An 18921-nucleotide genomic window follows, 5' to 3' on the forward strand; every position below is an offset into this window, starting at 1 on the left:
AAAATCAGTTTCAGGAATTAGTTTCCCAGGTGGTGTGAGGGGAGCCTGAACCTGGGGCTTTTATTAGAACATAAATAACACAGACATCCAGCAAACAGTTTAGAGAGGATAAACAACAGCTCGGCAACATAAAACCATTGTCTACTTGTGTGCGTGTGTGTATGTGTGTGTTTATCTGGATTATCTCACACCTAGCAGCCCAGAGGAAAGAGGTCAGGTTGTTTGATCACAACAACAACGGCATGATAGACAGATTACATATACGGAGACAACACATGAACATGCATACACACCAAAACACACAGGTACACTTTGTTGAGCTACGTGCCTGTGTGTTGTAATCTGGAGCTCAGCTTGTCAGGTACTCAGTGTAAACAAGCAGGACTATGGCTACAGCCAGGCAGAACTGTAGACAGAGATTAATGTCCACTCTGGGCAGCCTCCGACCTGCATTCAACCCTGGCTGAAAGGGTGGTCATAAAGGAGGGGGGGATGACATGTGTCGACCCATTCAAACAGACCCCCGACATGACTTAAAGCTGTGTCACCATGTCAGTCTGGATGGGTTATTTATACCTCCAGCAGTTAGCAACGTTAGCATCCATTCAGAATCTTGTGTCTGGTCACCTGTTGAATTTAAGTCCAGTATCTACTCTCTTATAGCTCTGTTTTGGTCCCCACCAACTCCAGATGGCTCTTTACCTGTTAAATGCTCCACTATGTTCACCAGCTAGTCTCTGTCTGTCTATCTGCTGTTTGTTGCTGGGCAGGTAAATTACAGAACCAAAACAAAGGTTACGTTACTGTAACCCTAGTTCTGTTAGCACAAGTGGAGCCCTCCTCTGGACACTATGGGTAAAACTCTCTTCCAAGCACACACTGGACAATCAAACATGTTGTCATGATCTAAATTAGTGGTTATGTCTTTGTTTTCTTACTGTATAGCTTCTGTATGGTACGTGCTTAATGTGCTTTGGTTTTATGGTGATGTCACTGTCTTGCTAATCTTGTGTGCTGTTGTCCTTGCTTGTGTGCTTTGCTTTGTGCTTTTGTGTGTTTGATTGTGGCTATGTGCTTTGGTCTGTGTTATGTTTTATGTTGTACCTTTGTATAGTAGGTTCTTAATGTTTTTGGTTATATTGTCATGTCATTGTTTTGTTAATAGTGCTTATGTCTTGTTGTTTTTGCTTCTGTGCCTTGCCATGTGTTTTGTCCATGGTTATACGCTTGCTCTGTGCTCAGGCACCCTTCTATTTACATGTCATCAATCAGGTTTTATGTGTGCGTGTGTTGTTTTAATGCCTTTTTCTTATATACAAATACACCATCAACCTGCCAGGGACTGCATTTAAAAATAAGCCTGCATGGCTAAATCTGGCACATTTACATGACTTAAGTGATCATGTTAATTAATGCGCACTGTCCCTTCCTAAATAAAATAAACATAAACATAAATGTGGGAAGTCAATCAGGATGTGCCTACCTGAACAAGTGGACCCCTTGGTAAATAGGGCAGTAAATGCTGCTGCCTGCTATCCTAGGAACAACAGGGCCCCGAGGCAGAGGGGTCCTCCTGTGCTAATAGAACAAGGGTTACAATACCGTAACCTTTGTTCTATCTCACACAGGCTGACCGGCAAAACGTAAGCCGCTGTAGCCTGCCACAGCGGAGAAGTAGGGGTCAAAAGACAAGCAGCAGATGCTCTCCACACCACATTCCCCTGGTCACAAAGGCGCACATACAGGTGTATCATGCCCGGAGGGGAATTAAGTTCAACACAATTGACACTCGCCTATCCCTTTTTACCAGTGGGCAAAATAAACATTCATTGAAAAGAAAAAGAATAGCAGACAGCAGTGAGTGCAGCCTTATGGGCTGCTGGGTTCACATGTATTCAGGTAGGCACAATCTAATTGGCCGGCTAAGTTTATGCAAATTTTAAAGGGCGAATACATGCACACGATTGGAGGCGACCTATAGAGTCCCATAGAAGGTGGAACCTGTGTGAGACTGAACAGTAAAGTTGTGAACTGGAAAGCTAAAACCAAGCTGAAGGATGCTCTAAAACTCAGCAGAGCTGAGAAGAGCTTCAGAGTCCTGTAACTATTCCCTCATTACACATCATCTGATCCATTGTTGAAATTAGTCCTCCGTATAAAAATATTGATTACATCCACTTTAAAAACAGGAAAGCTTCCAATAGAATTATTTAACTTTGTCTTTCCTTAATTACCATCTGTCCTTTGTATTAATTAGCTACTTGAGACTCCAGGTGCACTTAACTGGCACACTTTCTCCACTCATATACATAATATATGAAGCTTACACTTGACTCATTAAGTTATATAGCCTATAATGTGGAGTCAACCATGGAGGCTCAAGGCTGTAAAACACTGAGTGAAGTCTTAAACAACATGCCGGGTCAAAGCATTGAGCAAATGTATAGCAGGATTAATCCGAGCTGCAACAAACAGCCAAGTTAGCGAAGTCATAGGCGCCAGCATATTTGGTGCCGTTGCCCTCTAACAGTGCTAAGTAAGTAGCATCATCTTGTGTAATCTGAACATGGTATTCAAATTTGAGCAGAGTGAGAGATCTTAGTGGTCCGAGTGCACTCGCTAAAGTGCTAACGCAGGTTGTGAGGGTGTGCAAGTGTACCCAGTTCTGTTCAGTAATTCTTAATGGCTTTTAGCATCAACTGTAATCATTTATGACATTCTCTTCCTCTAAAATGACCTTGTACTTGTACTGTCGCCCCACGCAGCACTTTATTTCACTCACTTTTCCGACAGCTCACCAAATTCACATGCACAACCTTGTCGCGGAACTGTAGCTCACACAGTATTTGTTTCTTCTTGTGTGTGACTGCATCGATTGTATGAATGCATATGTAAATTTAATGTTCTCTTTTTAGCAATGCACGCTTTAAAAGTTGTGTGCATCACTGTGCTTGTACCCAATGTTCTCAGGTACACGTCAGCATTGACCTAACCATGTACATGAGACAATACGGTGTGAGGGTATGGCGTGAAACACAATGAATGTTATGCAACTTTCTAAATGTATCGGCTCCCATCACCACTCGCCCGGCATCTAAAAGTCACATGCATTCACCCGCGAGCAAGTGCCTATACATGTTAATGTTACTGTTGTTTTCAGTTTCATAAGCCCTTAACCACATGTGTGCACATGGCAGCACAACTCTGATGTATGCATTTATTATGGATGTATGGAAACATGCATGTCAGTTTTCACACTGTTATTTTGCACTCTGCATGTGTGTATGTGTGAAGCCAGTAAATATACAAGCCCTGCATGTATGCATGTGGATCTGCACTACATTTGGACCAGCAGTCTGTCTAATGCCAGTTTGTGTGTGTGTACCGGTGTTTGTGTGTGTGTGTGTGTGTGTCTGTGTGTGTGAGTGGTGAGAACAGCTGCGATATAGAGCCTGTCGTGGGCGTGAGGTAATTAGTGCAGAAGATGATTGTATTATTTGGACGGCCGACCAGCGCCGGGGTTCAAAGTGAAGGGAGGCAGGTGAGCTTGTACGGCCTGCAGCTGCATGTTAAACAACTCAAATGGAATCACAGAAGTCCCGCAAGGGGGGAGGAAGAGTGAGAGAGAAAGAGGGAGGAAGGGAGAGAAGGTGAGAAAAAAATAGAAAGAAAATGAGAGTAGCAAGCCGGGAAGGGACAACGGTGAGAAGCCAGTGGGACAAAATTAACGGCTATGAGACAAAAGTAAAGTCTAAATCATGCAGTGTTTTTGTCTGCTATCTAAACTGCTGCCAATGTTCCCAAAGAAACTTAAACAGTAAAATGAGCTTCAAGAAGTACATTGTTTTATAAAAAAAAAAAAAAAAAAAAAAGTTCTCCATGACATTGCTGTCCTGCAGGCTACATTTGGAAAGTGACAATTATCTACACACATCTTCAACTTCTACTTACTACATCTAATGTACTCTAATAAAGTCATCTAACTTACATAACTAATATCCTAAAGGTGCGTTCAGATGCACCGGAAAGAGAAGTGTTGTGTCTTTGTGTTTGAGTCATAGCTTGGGTTTTATTTAATGACCATCACCGTGAGCGAGAGCCATTGCTGTCTTTTAATTGCACTAAATGTCCCTCAAGCTCCAAAGATCGTTTCTCTGTGGATGCATTGTGCAAGTTCCTCAGTTCTCAAGGTTTTCAATTCTCTTTGCGCTGTATCTGAGCACACCTTAGTACATATTAAATCTTGTGTACCTGCTTTGACTGTATGGTTGGTGTTGGAAGCAGCACAGACATCCACATGAAGCGTATACAGTAACGTTGCATTAAAACACAAGTTAGATGCATCTTGGTAGGATGGTATACATGTCAGTAAGTACCTTAACAAGCTCGAAGAATGCTCTGATTGAGTGGGTTCATGCAATGATGTGCACTCTACCTGTTCTGGCTGGTTGGCATTGGACAGTGGTATCACCATCCAGATGATGTTGAGGTTGTTGAGGGCAGCGCTGGTGGTGAAGGAGCAGGGCAGGACGGCTGCTTGGCCGCGGGCCACCTGGATACTGCTTTGGGACACCGTTACATCCAGCGCCCGCACGTACACTGCAGGAGGAAGGAGGCAGTCATCAGTGTTTCAAAGCATAACAAGTAAAAAAAGAGAACAAGAAGAGTAGACATCTAAATGTAGTAATTACAACTCCCAACAGATGCATCTTGTATGGTGACTTGTATTAATCTTTGCATTTTATAAGAGAAACTAGCTTGTCCCTCTGCAGGATATTCACCTGTATCTGTGATATTGAGAGAGTTCGAGATAGAGACAGAGGGACAGACACCCAGATGGAGAGGGGAGGTCTCTAACTACAAGTAATAATGAGCAAAACCTTTGCCATGTACACGTAAATGCACAATATTTTAAAAGGCAAGAAGTCATGTTTAATCTCTCGGTGCATCCTTTCTTTGCTGCCGCTCCGTCTTTACAGCAAAACAAACATGATTCCTGAACCGAGCTCCTCTTTTGAAATGCTCTCAGCAGCTAAACAAACATCTAGACCACACTGTGAAGGATCACATGAAATATGTAGTAGTTAAATGGGGAGACACGATAGGCTGTCTGTTGAGTTATTCATTCCCTAAAACAACTTGCTTCTTGCTGCTTTCACGGGAACATGTTCTGTATCAATACATACAAAATGAACATGACAAGCGTTGATAGTAATGGTTATTTCAGATACTATTTGCTGCTTTCTGGGCTCATGCAGCTTACTAAACAACCATGATAGCTTGTTGTCTTGTGTATGAAGGTCTATCCTCTCAAACTGAGGTACCCAGGAGCTGCTTCCCTCATCTGGACTCAGCTGTCAGCCATAACAGACCCACAGAGAGAAATATGTACATGCAGCATCCTATTTCTAGACCAGCTAAAGACATTACAGCCTAAATTAAGTTAGATTTCCCCCACAAGCATGTATCCATGTCCAAAAACCCCAATGGGAAGTAATCTTATCTAAACATGGTGAGGAGGATGATGGCACTGATATGATTACAGATAATTGATCATGTCCTGTGAATCGTCCTTGTTAGTGATAATGTAAGATGATGATCTTGCCATAAGCCAGAAAACCACCAGCATGCCATTTGTGTGGTACGTAGGAGTCAAAACCAGACATCAAATGCGAGCGCCTCGCACAACAAAATATAAATCAAACAACCCACCATACATCCAGTTATTTGTATTATTTCTAGGTCACAAAATGTAAGGCATCTGCTAAGAATTTCAGGGTTTGAGTGTCATTTCTGCTGAATTTGGGTATTGAATATCACCGTCATATTCTAGCTGACAGACTGCCTGTTGCTTCCTCTCTGTCTGTCCGAAAACTGCCGACTTCCTACGCTTTCCCTCTGCTGGCAGACACCACAAGCCCTGCAGGCTCACTGCTGGCACAGGGGAGATAGGCAGCGCTCAAACTGCTCCACTCAGTTATGGTTCATAGAAGATATAGTCATGAAAAGACTTGCCATAAATTATGGAAGCAATTTCACTTTAAGGCATTATATTCCATCAGAATGTCAATATGTGTCCTTTACAGTAGTATGATTCCTCACTGTAACTCAGTTGTTTCAATAATAAGACTGTACGTTAAGCGGCACGTCAGTCTCATCAGCGTGTACGTCACAATGCAGCTAATGAGCTCCCATTAACCCTCATGACAAATACAATCTCTGGCCATCATTACAAGTACAATAAATTCTTAGGTCACAACTCTAATCTGATCTTCTTCCATAATCTGTGTACACAATGTTCACTTCACGTGCATGTTAAACCTCTGTTGTCATCGGAGGACGTTCACAGAAAAGGTTACGACCCTATTGGAATGTCCAATTGTACAAGCGGCATGAGATAAGTGTTTATTCTTGTGGCTTCATAGATATATAAAATGTGCTAGATTTAGGGAGTGAGAAAGACAGAGGAAGATTGAAGAAATAAAGACAGAAAGAGAGAGGAGGTCCTAGAGGAATGAAGATAGAAGGAGCATCTTATCATCCCTAAGCCTCCTCCAAGGCAGCAGTCTCTCAAGCCCACAACAGCTGGAGGGCTCATTTCAAAACACTGGATTAGGGAACCTCTGCGCACAGAGCCTGTAAGCTCCCGCGACCAAAGAAGAAACACACACACAAACTCAAAACCAAAAACAAGCACACAAACATATGCGCACATGCGCCCTTCAACACAGTCACAAACATGGCATCCCACCCACTGCGATGCACACATATTCACACTCATCAGTGTATGTCACCGGTGACATGTATGGTAGCCCTTTAGGGACACATGTAAGAGACAGAGATGGGAACGGCTCGACAGCTCAACAACTAAACTGCACTGTTGCTTGGCGTTGCCTCATTATTGCACACACTTCTGCCAAAGCTTCATGCTGGCTCTTCAGCGCTACTCTTGAAGCATGTCTGGTAGACAAGTGCTCTTCCAGAATGAATACTGTAAAGGGTTTGATATGTAAGGGATGAATGGTGAGCGGCTCATTGTCAAGTATGGCCACCCAGATAATAAAATGTATTCACTACACTGTGCATGCATTTTGTGCTATTAAGGTACTACAAAGAATACAGCTGCTCTAGTCCGAGGCAAACTACACTGGTTTTAGGAAATACTCTCAAAGTCAGGACGGGTTTTGATACAATAAGCGTTACTTGATCCTATTTCCTGTTCGTTTTTTCTTCAGTGTTTTAGTCTCCAGTTGTCTTCATGTCTCCAGGTTGATGTGCACAGGTGTGATGTGAATAAGTCTATCTCATTGGGTTCACCAATCAAGATTCTCCATTTTTACACATTTTCAAATGTTGCTTTTATTTTGTTTCTCTGTCAACAAACATCTTGTTCTCTCCTGCCCTTTCTTTCCCAGCGCAGAGCTGCCTCGAGGCACAGCTCAGCAGGACCCAGACCACCGTGGCTGACAGGAAATAGCAAAAAATGCCCACAATTATGAATACCTGTAACAGATGGGTGCTGCATTGACGCTTTTTTTAGGCTGCAATCAAAGACTGATGGACTTCTGCTGGTTGTTACTTCAAAATCAGTCATATCCTGTTTTAACAAAAGACTTTAAGATGATGTGATTTCCATTCACTTTAGTCAACTGCACACTGACTAGAGTGACATATGTTTTAAATCAACAAAAAACATGTCGACTACAGCAGCTCTTTAAATATAGATTAACAAAATTACCACTTCACTGTTGACTCAGTCTGCAAAATTTAGACATTTGGCAAGTTATCAGTCTATCTCTGCGCTGCAAGCGCTCACATACAGGAGCTTCCTAGTGTGTTTGGGAACACTGTCAAGATGAAATTGCCTGTCTTTGATTGTGTAATAAACCATAACCGAAAAAGCTCTGCACATTGCACATTTTAGTCAGCAATAAAATTACAAAAATATAGAGAATCACGTGGCATTCATTTCATTACAAGCGAAAAAATGAGCTGCACATAAAACAGACGGACTGTGTGGATCGTAATGAAACCAGTTATTCTAAACATGCAGACTTTGAACTATTGCATTTTTTATCTTAACGGACAAAGTAATAGAAATAGACAAGGGAGGAAGTAACAAAGGACAAAGTGGACGGGAGGAGGACACAAGAGCAGAACAAAATGATGTCACCACAAAGTTTAAGCAGTAATGGACAAGGAGGAAGTGAAAAGCACAAGAGAAGGGCGGGACAGAAGACAGACAGGAAGGTACAGAGAGGAGGAATAAATAAAAGAAGGGAAATAGAGGAGGATAGACGGAAGGAAGGAGGGAGGGAGGGTGCTGCTGTTTCCAGAGAGGCCTAATTGATAAAGTCACCCCAGGCAGCGCTAGCAGTGCTCGTGGAGTGAAGAGGAGAACCAACTGGCTCCGCTAAAACAGCTCTCTCTCCTCATTGAGGAGCCAAGTGTCAAAACTGCTGTTGATTAATGCATGAGAAAACCATACACCTCAGAGAGCATGGAAATGTGCATGTGTGTGTGCGTGCGTGCTTACTCACTCAAGCTAAGGAGCAGCCATGATGGGATGGCGAACAAATGCGGGGTGAATACAACACTTCCACTCTCTCACTCACTCAAACACTCACTCTCCACTCTCTATGTCACTCACACACACACACACACATAGACAATCCCTGCTTGGCAAGTCATTTGCATCCTGTGTTTTTATTCATGTGGCTCTTTTATTCATACGCTTTACTTTTATTTCAGTTTCAAACAGATGCCCCTGCCGCTGTGATGTGATGAGCCTCTGGCACAGCTTCAGTGGGTGGGCTGGGACACACACAGAGACACACACAGAGACACAGAGACACACCTACGCATGCATTCACCTGCTTAAGTGAGATGATTGATGATAGTGCTAAAAGTTTGACTCGAGAAAGGCGACACAACGCACATCAATATGCATGTCAAAGTAACATTTTTCTGACACTAAACCAAGTTTCTTCTTTGCAGGAACGTGGGACTTTGACCTCAGATACACGGTTACCACATCTCTGTGATTTTAAGTTAAAACCTAATTTTCCGTGACAGGCCAACAGTATTCACTATTTTAAACCAGAAAGCAGCATTAACATCACAGTCAGCCGGCTTCATGCGTGATAGCCACCTTTTGTCAGCTGCGTTTTCTGTGAGCGTGAGACCTCTTCCAAAGTGAGAGGAGAAGAGTAAGAGGCAGCGACGAGAGATCGAGCATAAAATCATGTATTTCCTGCTTCAGGCATGACAGTTGGCAGCTCTGATCACATTTCATGTTTAATCTGCATCCTTTTAGAATTTCTCTTCAGACTCAAACGCAATTTACAAGCGCCTTAGTGCTTTAACCTTCGCACTACAAGTGAGACCACTGCAAGGACAAAAAATAGCAAAAGCATGACATCAAACACAAGCATGAACACATCTACACATGGATCCATGTGTACCGACACCTGTGCCCACACTCAAATGAAGCTCTCTGTCCTATTATCTTGCAGTAGACCCAGGGGCTTCATGTATGGCGGACCCTATGATGTTACCGCTGCCTGTGAGGCACCAGGGCGAACCAACAAGCGAGCAAAGACATCCACGTGAAACTCAGGTGGTATAGCTGTGTACCCAGCTGCTCGGTGGCAACGCACTGCTGAGGTGACTGTAGAGTCACACAGCAACTCAGTTTTCATCCTGAAAGGCTATTTAAATAATTGTACAGCTTTAACAACACTTGGTTCGCTTCAGATTCTATAAATCTTTTCTTTACTTTCTGATAGTGATGGGAAAAAAAATGAACAAATGAATCCTCCTCCTCCTCTAGGGTCTGGTATGTCTGTCAAACGTCCGAGAGCTCATGAATCCCCAACTTTTCCAACTAGCCCACTTGCTTTTGTCATGTGTACTTCTCATGTTGCTGCTACGGGGAGTAAAGGAGAATGAGAAATCAGACTCGAGTCAAGACCAATGGTGCAATGTTCCTCGGATGTTTTTTTTCCCCACTTCTGTGTGTTTAATGAGCTTTAAGCTTTAATGGGGAAAAAACTTGGATGCTACAGTGAATTTGTGTTTTATTTTATCGCTCAGAGTGTTTAAATAACAACAAGCAAAGGAACTGGATCAGCTGAGAATTACAATCAGGAGCTCAGTTACCATTCTGACACCACATGAAAGCAGCACGAGGCTGCAGAAGTAACTGGGACATAATTTTGAGCCTACATGGCCTACCTACACACAAGTGGGATGCTGAATCAATGCGTTGAAATGAATATTATATCATTAACGGTGCAAACGTATATATGATGACTGGTGATGCACTGAAGAGAAGTTATGTGGGACAGGCAGCTCTAGCTGCTATGACAGAGCATCGCAGAGAAACTGACACCATATTTTGCAAAGAATATCAAAACGTAAAAGGTTCAATATATTTAGGAACCGGTACCGTGAACAAACATACAAAAATAGTTTAAAAAACAAAAATACAAAAATAAAAACAAAACAGTCTGCCTACACTACTAGAAGAAGTGTGGCAAATTTTACATTTTTAAAAGACTTTAATGAAAAGGACTATTTTTTATGTATTCTTGCAGAGAGAGGCCAGCCAGGAGACAGTTAGCTTACTTTAGCATACAGACTGGAAACAGGTGGGGGTGAAGCAGCTAGTCTGGTTCTGTTCAAATGTGAAACAAATCTACCAACGCATTACATGTTGTTTGTGTAATGTTTACAAAAAAGAAGTGTTAAAATAACAAGGAGTGATTTTATTTGGGTTCATGTGCTGGAATATTCCTTGGCAGAGGCTTATTAGAGTTGCCACAGGACTCACAGGATTTTTACACTTTAGTTTTTTGCAACGTGTTAATTGGTAAGTTGGAGAGGTGTTGGTAGGTGGACATTGTTAGCTTTGGGCAGCTGTTTCCATTTGTTATGCTAAGCTAGGCTAACGGCAGCTGACTGTTGCCTCATAACTAATGTACAGACATGAAAGTTATATCAATCTTAAGTTATCCTTACTAAGAGAGTATGTGCATGATCCAAAATGTCAGTCTATTCCTTTGAACTTCTGATGCAAGTCATGCTGTTCATCTACCTGTCAAGCTCTTGATGCTACATATACCCTAATCTAATATCTTTTGATTAACCACTCAAGCTACATGTGATATTACTAAACCTATTGCTAACTTTAGATTTAGATGAGGATGTGAGAGGGTGCTAAACATAAAAGTAAACAACCTGAACCTTGAGGACAGGCCTGTTCATAACCACAGTCTATAGGGAACACATAATAAAAGGTCCTCATCCATATTTCACAAAGAAGCAGATGTTGGTCCTGTCAGCTGTGTACGGTACACACAAACCATGCTTACAACCGAAAAAATCTATTCAGCTTATGCCTGCATGCACTGTCGTAGTTCAAAGGTTGGGCATATTTTATTTATTATTTTGTGACTGCACGATCAGATCTACTGACGACAATAAATGCAAAATGATGGTGTGTGCACAAGTTGGTGCGTGAATCATAAATAAAAGACAAGGTACTTCCTCTGGTTAAACTCTCTGGTTGGGACAACTCAACTGTACACTCTTATTTGTGAAAACTCACAGTCACTGGGCGAGGGATTTTGATGGGTCACGGGGAACTCAGATGATGTCAGCTTAACGTCCGTCAGAGGTTTTGCTCACATGACTTTGCCCATTTAATCCCTCCTTTCCTTCATTTGCTTTCCTCTCCTCACCTCCATTTTTCCCTCTTCGCGCCGTCCGACAAACCCTCACCCAATGAAAGAGCCTTAAAAAATCTCTTGCTCATCCTCCCCCTCATCCCCTGCCCCGCCCCTCCCAGTTGACCTATTAGCCACGACAGCCAACTCCCTAACAGGGCCCACTGACTAGCCTACATAGCTTAATACTCTCCTCTAAACTGTACTGAGTCTGACGAGCCGGGCTTACTGAGCTCCTAATGTGTTACTACATAAACACAAGGCCCCATAGCCCACATACAAGCTATACCATGTAGCATTGGTCAAACTATTTGCTCACAGCCTCGCAGCCTCTCACATCTGTATTCATTCTCATTTTAGCTAAACCTGAGTATCCTGGAATGCATGGCGAAGATGTCACATTTAAAATAGAGAAGTAAAATGTGTGGTTCTAAGAAAATGTGATTAATGCTCACCGGGTATTTTTCTCTTTTTGTACTCGACATAAATGCTATGCAATTTGTAGCCTGGTCCCATGTTGTGCACAAACAAGCATATATCACATGAGTAGCAGAATGTCTCCACTTACTCCTCGTGAGACGGCCTGTTTGACATGTTGCAGCTGACTAGATTTAGATGTTTCTCTAGCATCAGCCTATAAGATCAGTCTACCACCCTGTACTCAAAGTCATGAAATATGTTTTAGTCTTTATATAAAAAAATCCCACAGTTTTGTGTGGACAAAAATGCACACAAGAAACATAATAATCATAATTATTCCTGCCATAGAGTGATAAAAAATATATATCTTCACTTTTTTGAACTAACAATTTAAAGACTGATTGGTAATGCAATTGAAATGTCACAAAGTTATGTTGAACGAGCTAACGGGTGATTGACCAAACTAGTGTGCTCGTCTGTGTGCACTGAGCGAGCAGAAGGTTAAAGTAGGCCACTGCCCTCGTGCTCAGATAAGCCTGGGCATTGGAAGACTACTGCTAAAGCAGCAAACAGATGGCTCTGCACATGCAGCCCTGGACACAGCTACACACACACACAATGTCCAAAAAACATCAAGTACCAACTTCAGTGGAGTACACTAATTGCAAATATACAGCTCTAATCAAAAACATCACTCCTATGCCTGTTCATACAGCAATGAAAAAAAACCTGCTGTTTTTCAAACTGCCAGCACATGTTGCTTGGTATGTTGTTTCGAACGACAGCTGAGAAACCAAACCTGGATTTCCCCAAAGAAACAGACTCTTCTCTTGTCAGCCACCAGCCACCTCGCAGCCTTCATACCGTCTCTGTGTGTAGTAACTCCATTCCCTTTCAGACTTGCATGTTTGGCAAACCTGTCACAGTGTCTGCACGTAAATCTAACATCCTGGCAAGCATACTGATCTGCCAGTAAGATGACATGATTGGCAAGGGGTTCTGTTTTGCTATTTGGCAGCTGCCATCCTCAAGTCCCTTTTAAGTGGGTGACAACAGCCTGGTTCTGCCAAAGATGTCTGAATGAGGCACCAAAGTATGTCTCCATGTCTGGTATGTAGGTATAGCTATTATAGAGGTAAGAGCTAGCAGGACAACAGGTATTAAAATTGTAGCATTCCCAAGACAAAGTTGACATGTGAGCAACAGGGATAAAGTATTGGGTTTGTTACCCTTGAATAAATAAAGTAAACAACCATGTGGACGGGTTTGGAAAGTGAAATTAACCATAAAACTATTACAAAAGTATTTAACTCACTGGGCACTGATACTCTCATGTTGTGGAAAGGCAGCACCGTTTCCCTCCCTGTACTACACGTTCGCAGGTAAGGCCAGTCTGCAGGCACTCTCTCCACTGTCTGCACGACACAGGTTAACACAAATACAGTCTAAGCTTCTCAGTCAGCCAGCCAGAGCCTCACAACACCAGCCAGCAGATAATACGAGTGGACTATTCCTGGAGTGTGCATTTAGCCTAAGGTAACCTTGTCTGCTGCTCTTTACTTAGTAATTGGCTTGTAGGCAGAGATTGCTCTCTTACCTAATTGTCTTACTCTTCTTTGTTCTTTTCTGTGTTTATTTTCCCACTATGTTTTCCTCTTTGTATCTCTCACTCTTCCTTCCACTCCTTTACTACAGTAGCTCTCACAGTGAAGACAGTGATTTTAAGCCCGCCAACACTGGCTGGGCCTCCTGGGAGCAGCAACGCTTCTGCTGGTGATTTGGTCGGTACAGTTCTCCAGCAATAAGGGCCCGCAATGATTTATCGCCCGTTTGAGTCCCTGTGTGGCTCACCTTCAGGATGAACTCACGCTCAACTCAGTGCCACTGATGTGTCTTATCGGAGGAAAGCATAGAGCGAGGCTGGAGGGCGCAGCTGAGGCTGTGGCGGGGGCAAAGTCCAACACCACATCTGATTTTAGATAAATGGTTCAATTAAGGATCTTTTGTTTTTCTTCTTGAGATATGATGTATTTTTATTTCTTAATAACCATGACATCAGTGGAATGAAGGACTAAGCGTATTAAAGCTACACCAAACCACAGTATACAGTACCTTCATTTTAGAGAAAATGCACACAGTATGGTTGTTTAATTTGTCAGGCAACTCTATGGCACAGCACAGTGTAATGTCAGATATGAAGGGTAGCGGGACACTGTCAAAGCAAACACAGGCGGGGATGGATAAATGTAAGGTCAGGTAAGTGATAGGGTGATGTAAGCCTGTTTAACCTAAGAGCAGGAAAGCTGGGAGAGGAAATACACACAAACACACACACATAAGAAAATGGGGGAAGTGGTAGTGAAAGTGAAAGACAGCATGCACCAATACACCTCTTTAACTGTCTGTGCCAAGTGTAGCTTTAGTATTTTTTTTTACCCTATTACCCCTGTTTTTCCATGTTTTTGTTTCTGAGTGACAAATGAGAGCAATTTTTGAAACTAGTCCAGTATTGAGCGAGACCACTGCAGCAGACAGCTTCAATACAGACTGCAATGTAAACACAGGGAGCATTTGGCACTATCATTTACAACCACTAAAAGTGCTTGTTTTGCCACTCAGATTGCTATAATATATTATATCATGTCTGACACCATTATGGAAAGGATCCCTAAAGAGACAGACCCTTTTTTGTTTGTTTGTTTTATGAAGAGTAAGATCCTTTTTGTTAAACTAGAAACAGCCCTTAAATTGCTATTGCCAAACCGACCAGGCTCCATTTGAATAAACGGTTATTTTATGATTGTAAAACACACTTCAAAGTCAAAAGAAACACAAAAACATCTTGGTTTGTCCTTCCCTTGTTCCAACAATCACCAACTCTGGTTTGGGTGGAATAAACCCTTAAGTCACCCAGTTATATGTGAGAATATGCTGCCTCTGTACATTCATTCATTCATCTTCTAACCGCTTCATCCTCTTGAGGGTCGCGGGGGGGCTGGAGCCTATCCCAGCTACATCGGGCGAGAGGCGGGGTACACCCTGGACAGGTCGCCAGACTATCGCAGGGCTGACACATAGAGACAAACAACCATTCACACTCACATTCACACCTACGGACAATTTAGAGTCACCAATTAACCTAGTCCCCAATCTGCATGTCTTTGGACTGTGGGAGGAAGCCGGAGTGCCCGGAGAGAACCCACGCTGACACGGGGAGAACATGCAAACTCCACACAGAAGGGCTCCCACGCCCGGGATCGAACTGGCAACCCTCTTGCTGTGAGGCGAGAGTGCTAACCACCACACCACCGTGCCGCCCGCCTCTGTACATGCTAAAATCATTTTTTTAGTTGATGTAAATGGATGGTGCTAAATGCCCTGAGTGGTTACACTGCAGCCTGTTGTGCCACTGCCAGCTGCTGTACTCTCACTCAGTACTGGACCAATTTGAAAAATTGTTGTTTGCGTCACTTAGACACAAAAACAAGGGAAAATAGGGTCCAGGTTGAAGAACACTAAAGTTACCCTTTAATTAGAGCAGTCATACAGTCATACTTCTTTCATGTTGTTTGGATCAGATGACAAGATTTGGGAAAAGTTTGTGGTACCAATTTATTTTAGCCAGTTAGCAAACTATCAGTCAGCAGAAACCAGGTATTAATTAACTTCTAAAGCCACAGTGCTAGCGGAGGTCGGGTATCTGACAGCAAGATACCATTCAGTTAGATGGGAATAGAGTCAGAGTTACATCTACTACTTAGTTCAATATCTCTCGCAGGGAAATGCTGTTTTTGTGACCTGTCCTTGTCTCTTTCTTCCCTTTTTTCCTCATCTGACCATTCTCCATTCCTCATGATTAGTAAAAACAACAAACCAAGACATAAAATCCATCCTTACACACACACACACACACACTCTAGATGTTCGATCTGTCTTGACAAACTTGGTCTATATTTGAAGGGACTGAGAACCCAATTGACTGCTACTCACTCACTCCCTCACTCACTCACTCACTCACTCACTCACTCACTCACTCACACAAACACTCACACACACACACACACACACACACACACACACACACACACACACACACACACACACACACACACACGCCCTGAACTTTACTGCCCCAGTGTCAAAAAGGGTCTGTGATCTCCCTGTGGACAGCTGCTCTCGGCTGACTCCACCATGACATATGACCCGACAAGTGATGCATGTTGTTATTTAGAGAAGAAATAATAACAAATATTGATTCTCTTCAAAAACTCATTTTAATGTAATTTAAAAGTCTTTTAGTTTTTTCTACACCTCATCTCATTTAGCGACACCATTAACAAATCAGCACAGTCATTGTTTGACTATTTTTTTTTTAGTTGATCCAGGAACAGTGGAGGGGATGGGCTGACATGGATTATTTCCAAATGGACATTTCCCATTCAAAATGTTGTGTAAACAAGAGCTCTTGATGATTTTTCTTATGATGCATGGATAACATTTTGCAGTAGCAAACAGACATATGAAGGAAGTCATGTGATAACTCAGATAACATCATGTTATTCCATTACATGTCTGGCAACACACGAGCATTTCCAGTAAAAGCAAAGCAAAGCCTCCTTCTATTCAGTTTAGTGCATCACAAATGCGTTTAACTCTTTAGACCCTTTGTTACATGAAAAAACATTATGATCTAAAGATATGATGTTATGTCAGAACTGATTGTCCCAAATGGAAATGCTCATCTGTCTATAACTGCTGGCACAATCACTGCATCATATTTTTTTCATTGATTTCTGTCTCAACCAGCTCTGGTCTTCTTCCACTAATAACATGTTAATAATAAAGTGAGGTGCATCTGAAACAGTAATTTGAAACCTCAAAGAAGTGCCTCTGTGTGGGGAGTTTTGGCCTTTTTAGCCCAAACCCTTTGATGTGTGCTTGTGCCTAGGTGTTGCCCAGCATGGTTGATGCTTTCTAACTAATTCTGCTTTTGGATGTTTGATGTAGGTCAAACGCTGGCTCAGCAAACACTGGGAACCAGCCTATATTCTCATTCTGCACACTGGTCAAATTTACATCCCATTTCATTCAGAGGAAACTTTACTGTGCCGTAACACATACACACACATACACAAAGACGCACACACACACGCACCTCCATCGTTCTTCTACTATTCAGCAAAAAACAGCTCTAGGAAAAAAATCAACACAAACACGCTGAGTCGGCGCTCTTCAGGCAACGGCTCTTTCCCGGACAGCGAAGTCAAAGGCACCAAACTCTGATCACTGAAGTGGAGTTTTCTTACTCTTATCTGTCAGAGGGAACTCTTTGAAACACTGACCAGCTTTCAGCTTATGATTGCTGCTGATATAAGAGCAGAAGAGCTCAGTTTTTCTTTTACTCCTCATCAACAACAATCCCACTTTCAAAATTGTTACACCATCTGCCAGTTTGACAGGGTCTGATCAAAAAATGGCATTTCTGGTGGACCATAAACCATGCAGGCTATTCTCCTGCACTGTTCGTACATTTTCCTACAAAAAGGACTGCACCAAAATTACCATATGTCCCGCATAATGATAAACCAGTAATTCATGCATAACCCACATATTTTAGAAGGCTGTGTTCACGCGACCAATGTGGTGACGGGAGTAAAGAGGCAGGTTGGGGCGGTGGATGGGTCACAAAACACAGGACTTTCTCCCAGGACTTTCCTGAGGAGACCAGTGTTCAGAAACGTGGAAACTTTGAGTAAACACTGAGTCATTTTAAGGTACATTCTCACCATGTTTCCTCCTCTAAACCTAACCACCGAAACTTAACTTGCCTATCCCTAACCTCCATAACTTTTTGTAACATCAATCATTCATGGGTCAGTAATTCGTAGGATGTTATACCAACTGTTGATGAGGATATGTTAAACCACGGATGCTGAGGTGGACCAAATAAGACTGGGTGCAGCATACGCCTCCATTCCTCCATGAAGTGATGCAGCAATACTAAGGTGCTTTCAGACCTAGAGTTGTCTTGCTTTGGTCTGAATCAGGGACTAATATTGTTATACAGTTGCATAATTGCTTAGAGTTGGTTCGTGTTCTCAAGGCAGCATTTACAAGTGGACCAGGTCAAATGCCTGCGTGAGAAAGCTGCTCTTGATTGGTCAGAATTTCCATGTGGGAAAAATCCAGGAAGTAAACAAAACGTTGAAGAAGAGTACACTTGCAAGATAAATGTGACACTTTCTAATGTCACAATGGAGGGACAACTACGCAGGTTGATTTTAGCGCTGCTCATCGTGGACTATATTGCTGTCATTGTTCATTTTAGTCAAAGCATACAGTTTGAAAACGAGGCGCGGCTCCAACTAGAAAACAACGTTTTGATGCATTGGATGTGCTGAATGTGCATATTAAGGCAGTACAGGAGGAGGTGCACATTAATAATCCTCCAGGACTGTAACATGCTCATGTTTAACCCAAACAATGTGTCATGTGACTGCAGTTGGTTCAGATCGAGGTCAGAACACGTTCTCACCATAAATCAACTGCACCAGAGTTTGTTTGTAACTGAGCCGCAACCACCTCTTCAAGAAGGTCTTGGTGCGGTTGTTTTGGGGTGCAACCCACGGGTCCATGTCATTGGTCCGATATCCCATTAGTCCGACTGTCCGCGGTGCTGAACGGCTCGCGGCGGGCGTATGGTGCGCTGCGACCGGCTCTGGGTCAGCTGGGAAAGGCTTGAGGCGGAGCAGGCTCACAGCTTATGTGTTTG

At 42.7% G+C, this 18921-nt stretch overlaps 1 protein-coding gene across 1 annotated transcript in view; it reads right to left on the reverse strand.

The window, feature by feature from the left end:
• The window catches only part of igsf11 (immunoglobulin superfamily member 11), a 119885-nt gene that overhangs the window by 15574 nt on the left and 85390 nt on the right, over positions 1 to 18921 (reverse strand). The window contains exon 3 of the mRNA XM_049577270.1: positions 4436 to 4599. Within this exon, the coding sequence (XP_049433227.1) occupies positions 4436 to 4599 (164 nt within the window). The remainder of the gene's footprint in view (positions 1 to 4435; positions 4600 to 18921) is intronic.

This window comes from Epinephelus fuscoguttatus, linkage group LG5, assembly GCF_011397635.1.
Source record: "Epinephelus fuscoguttatus linkage group LG5, E.fuscoguttatus.final_Chr_v1".
Lineage (NCBI taxonomy): Eukaryota > Metazoa > Chordata > Actinopteri > Perciformes > Serranidae > Epinephelus > Epinephelus fuscoguttatus.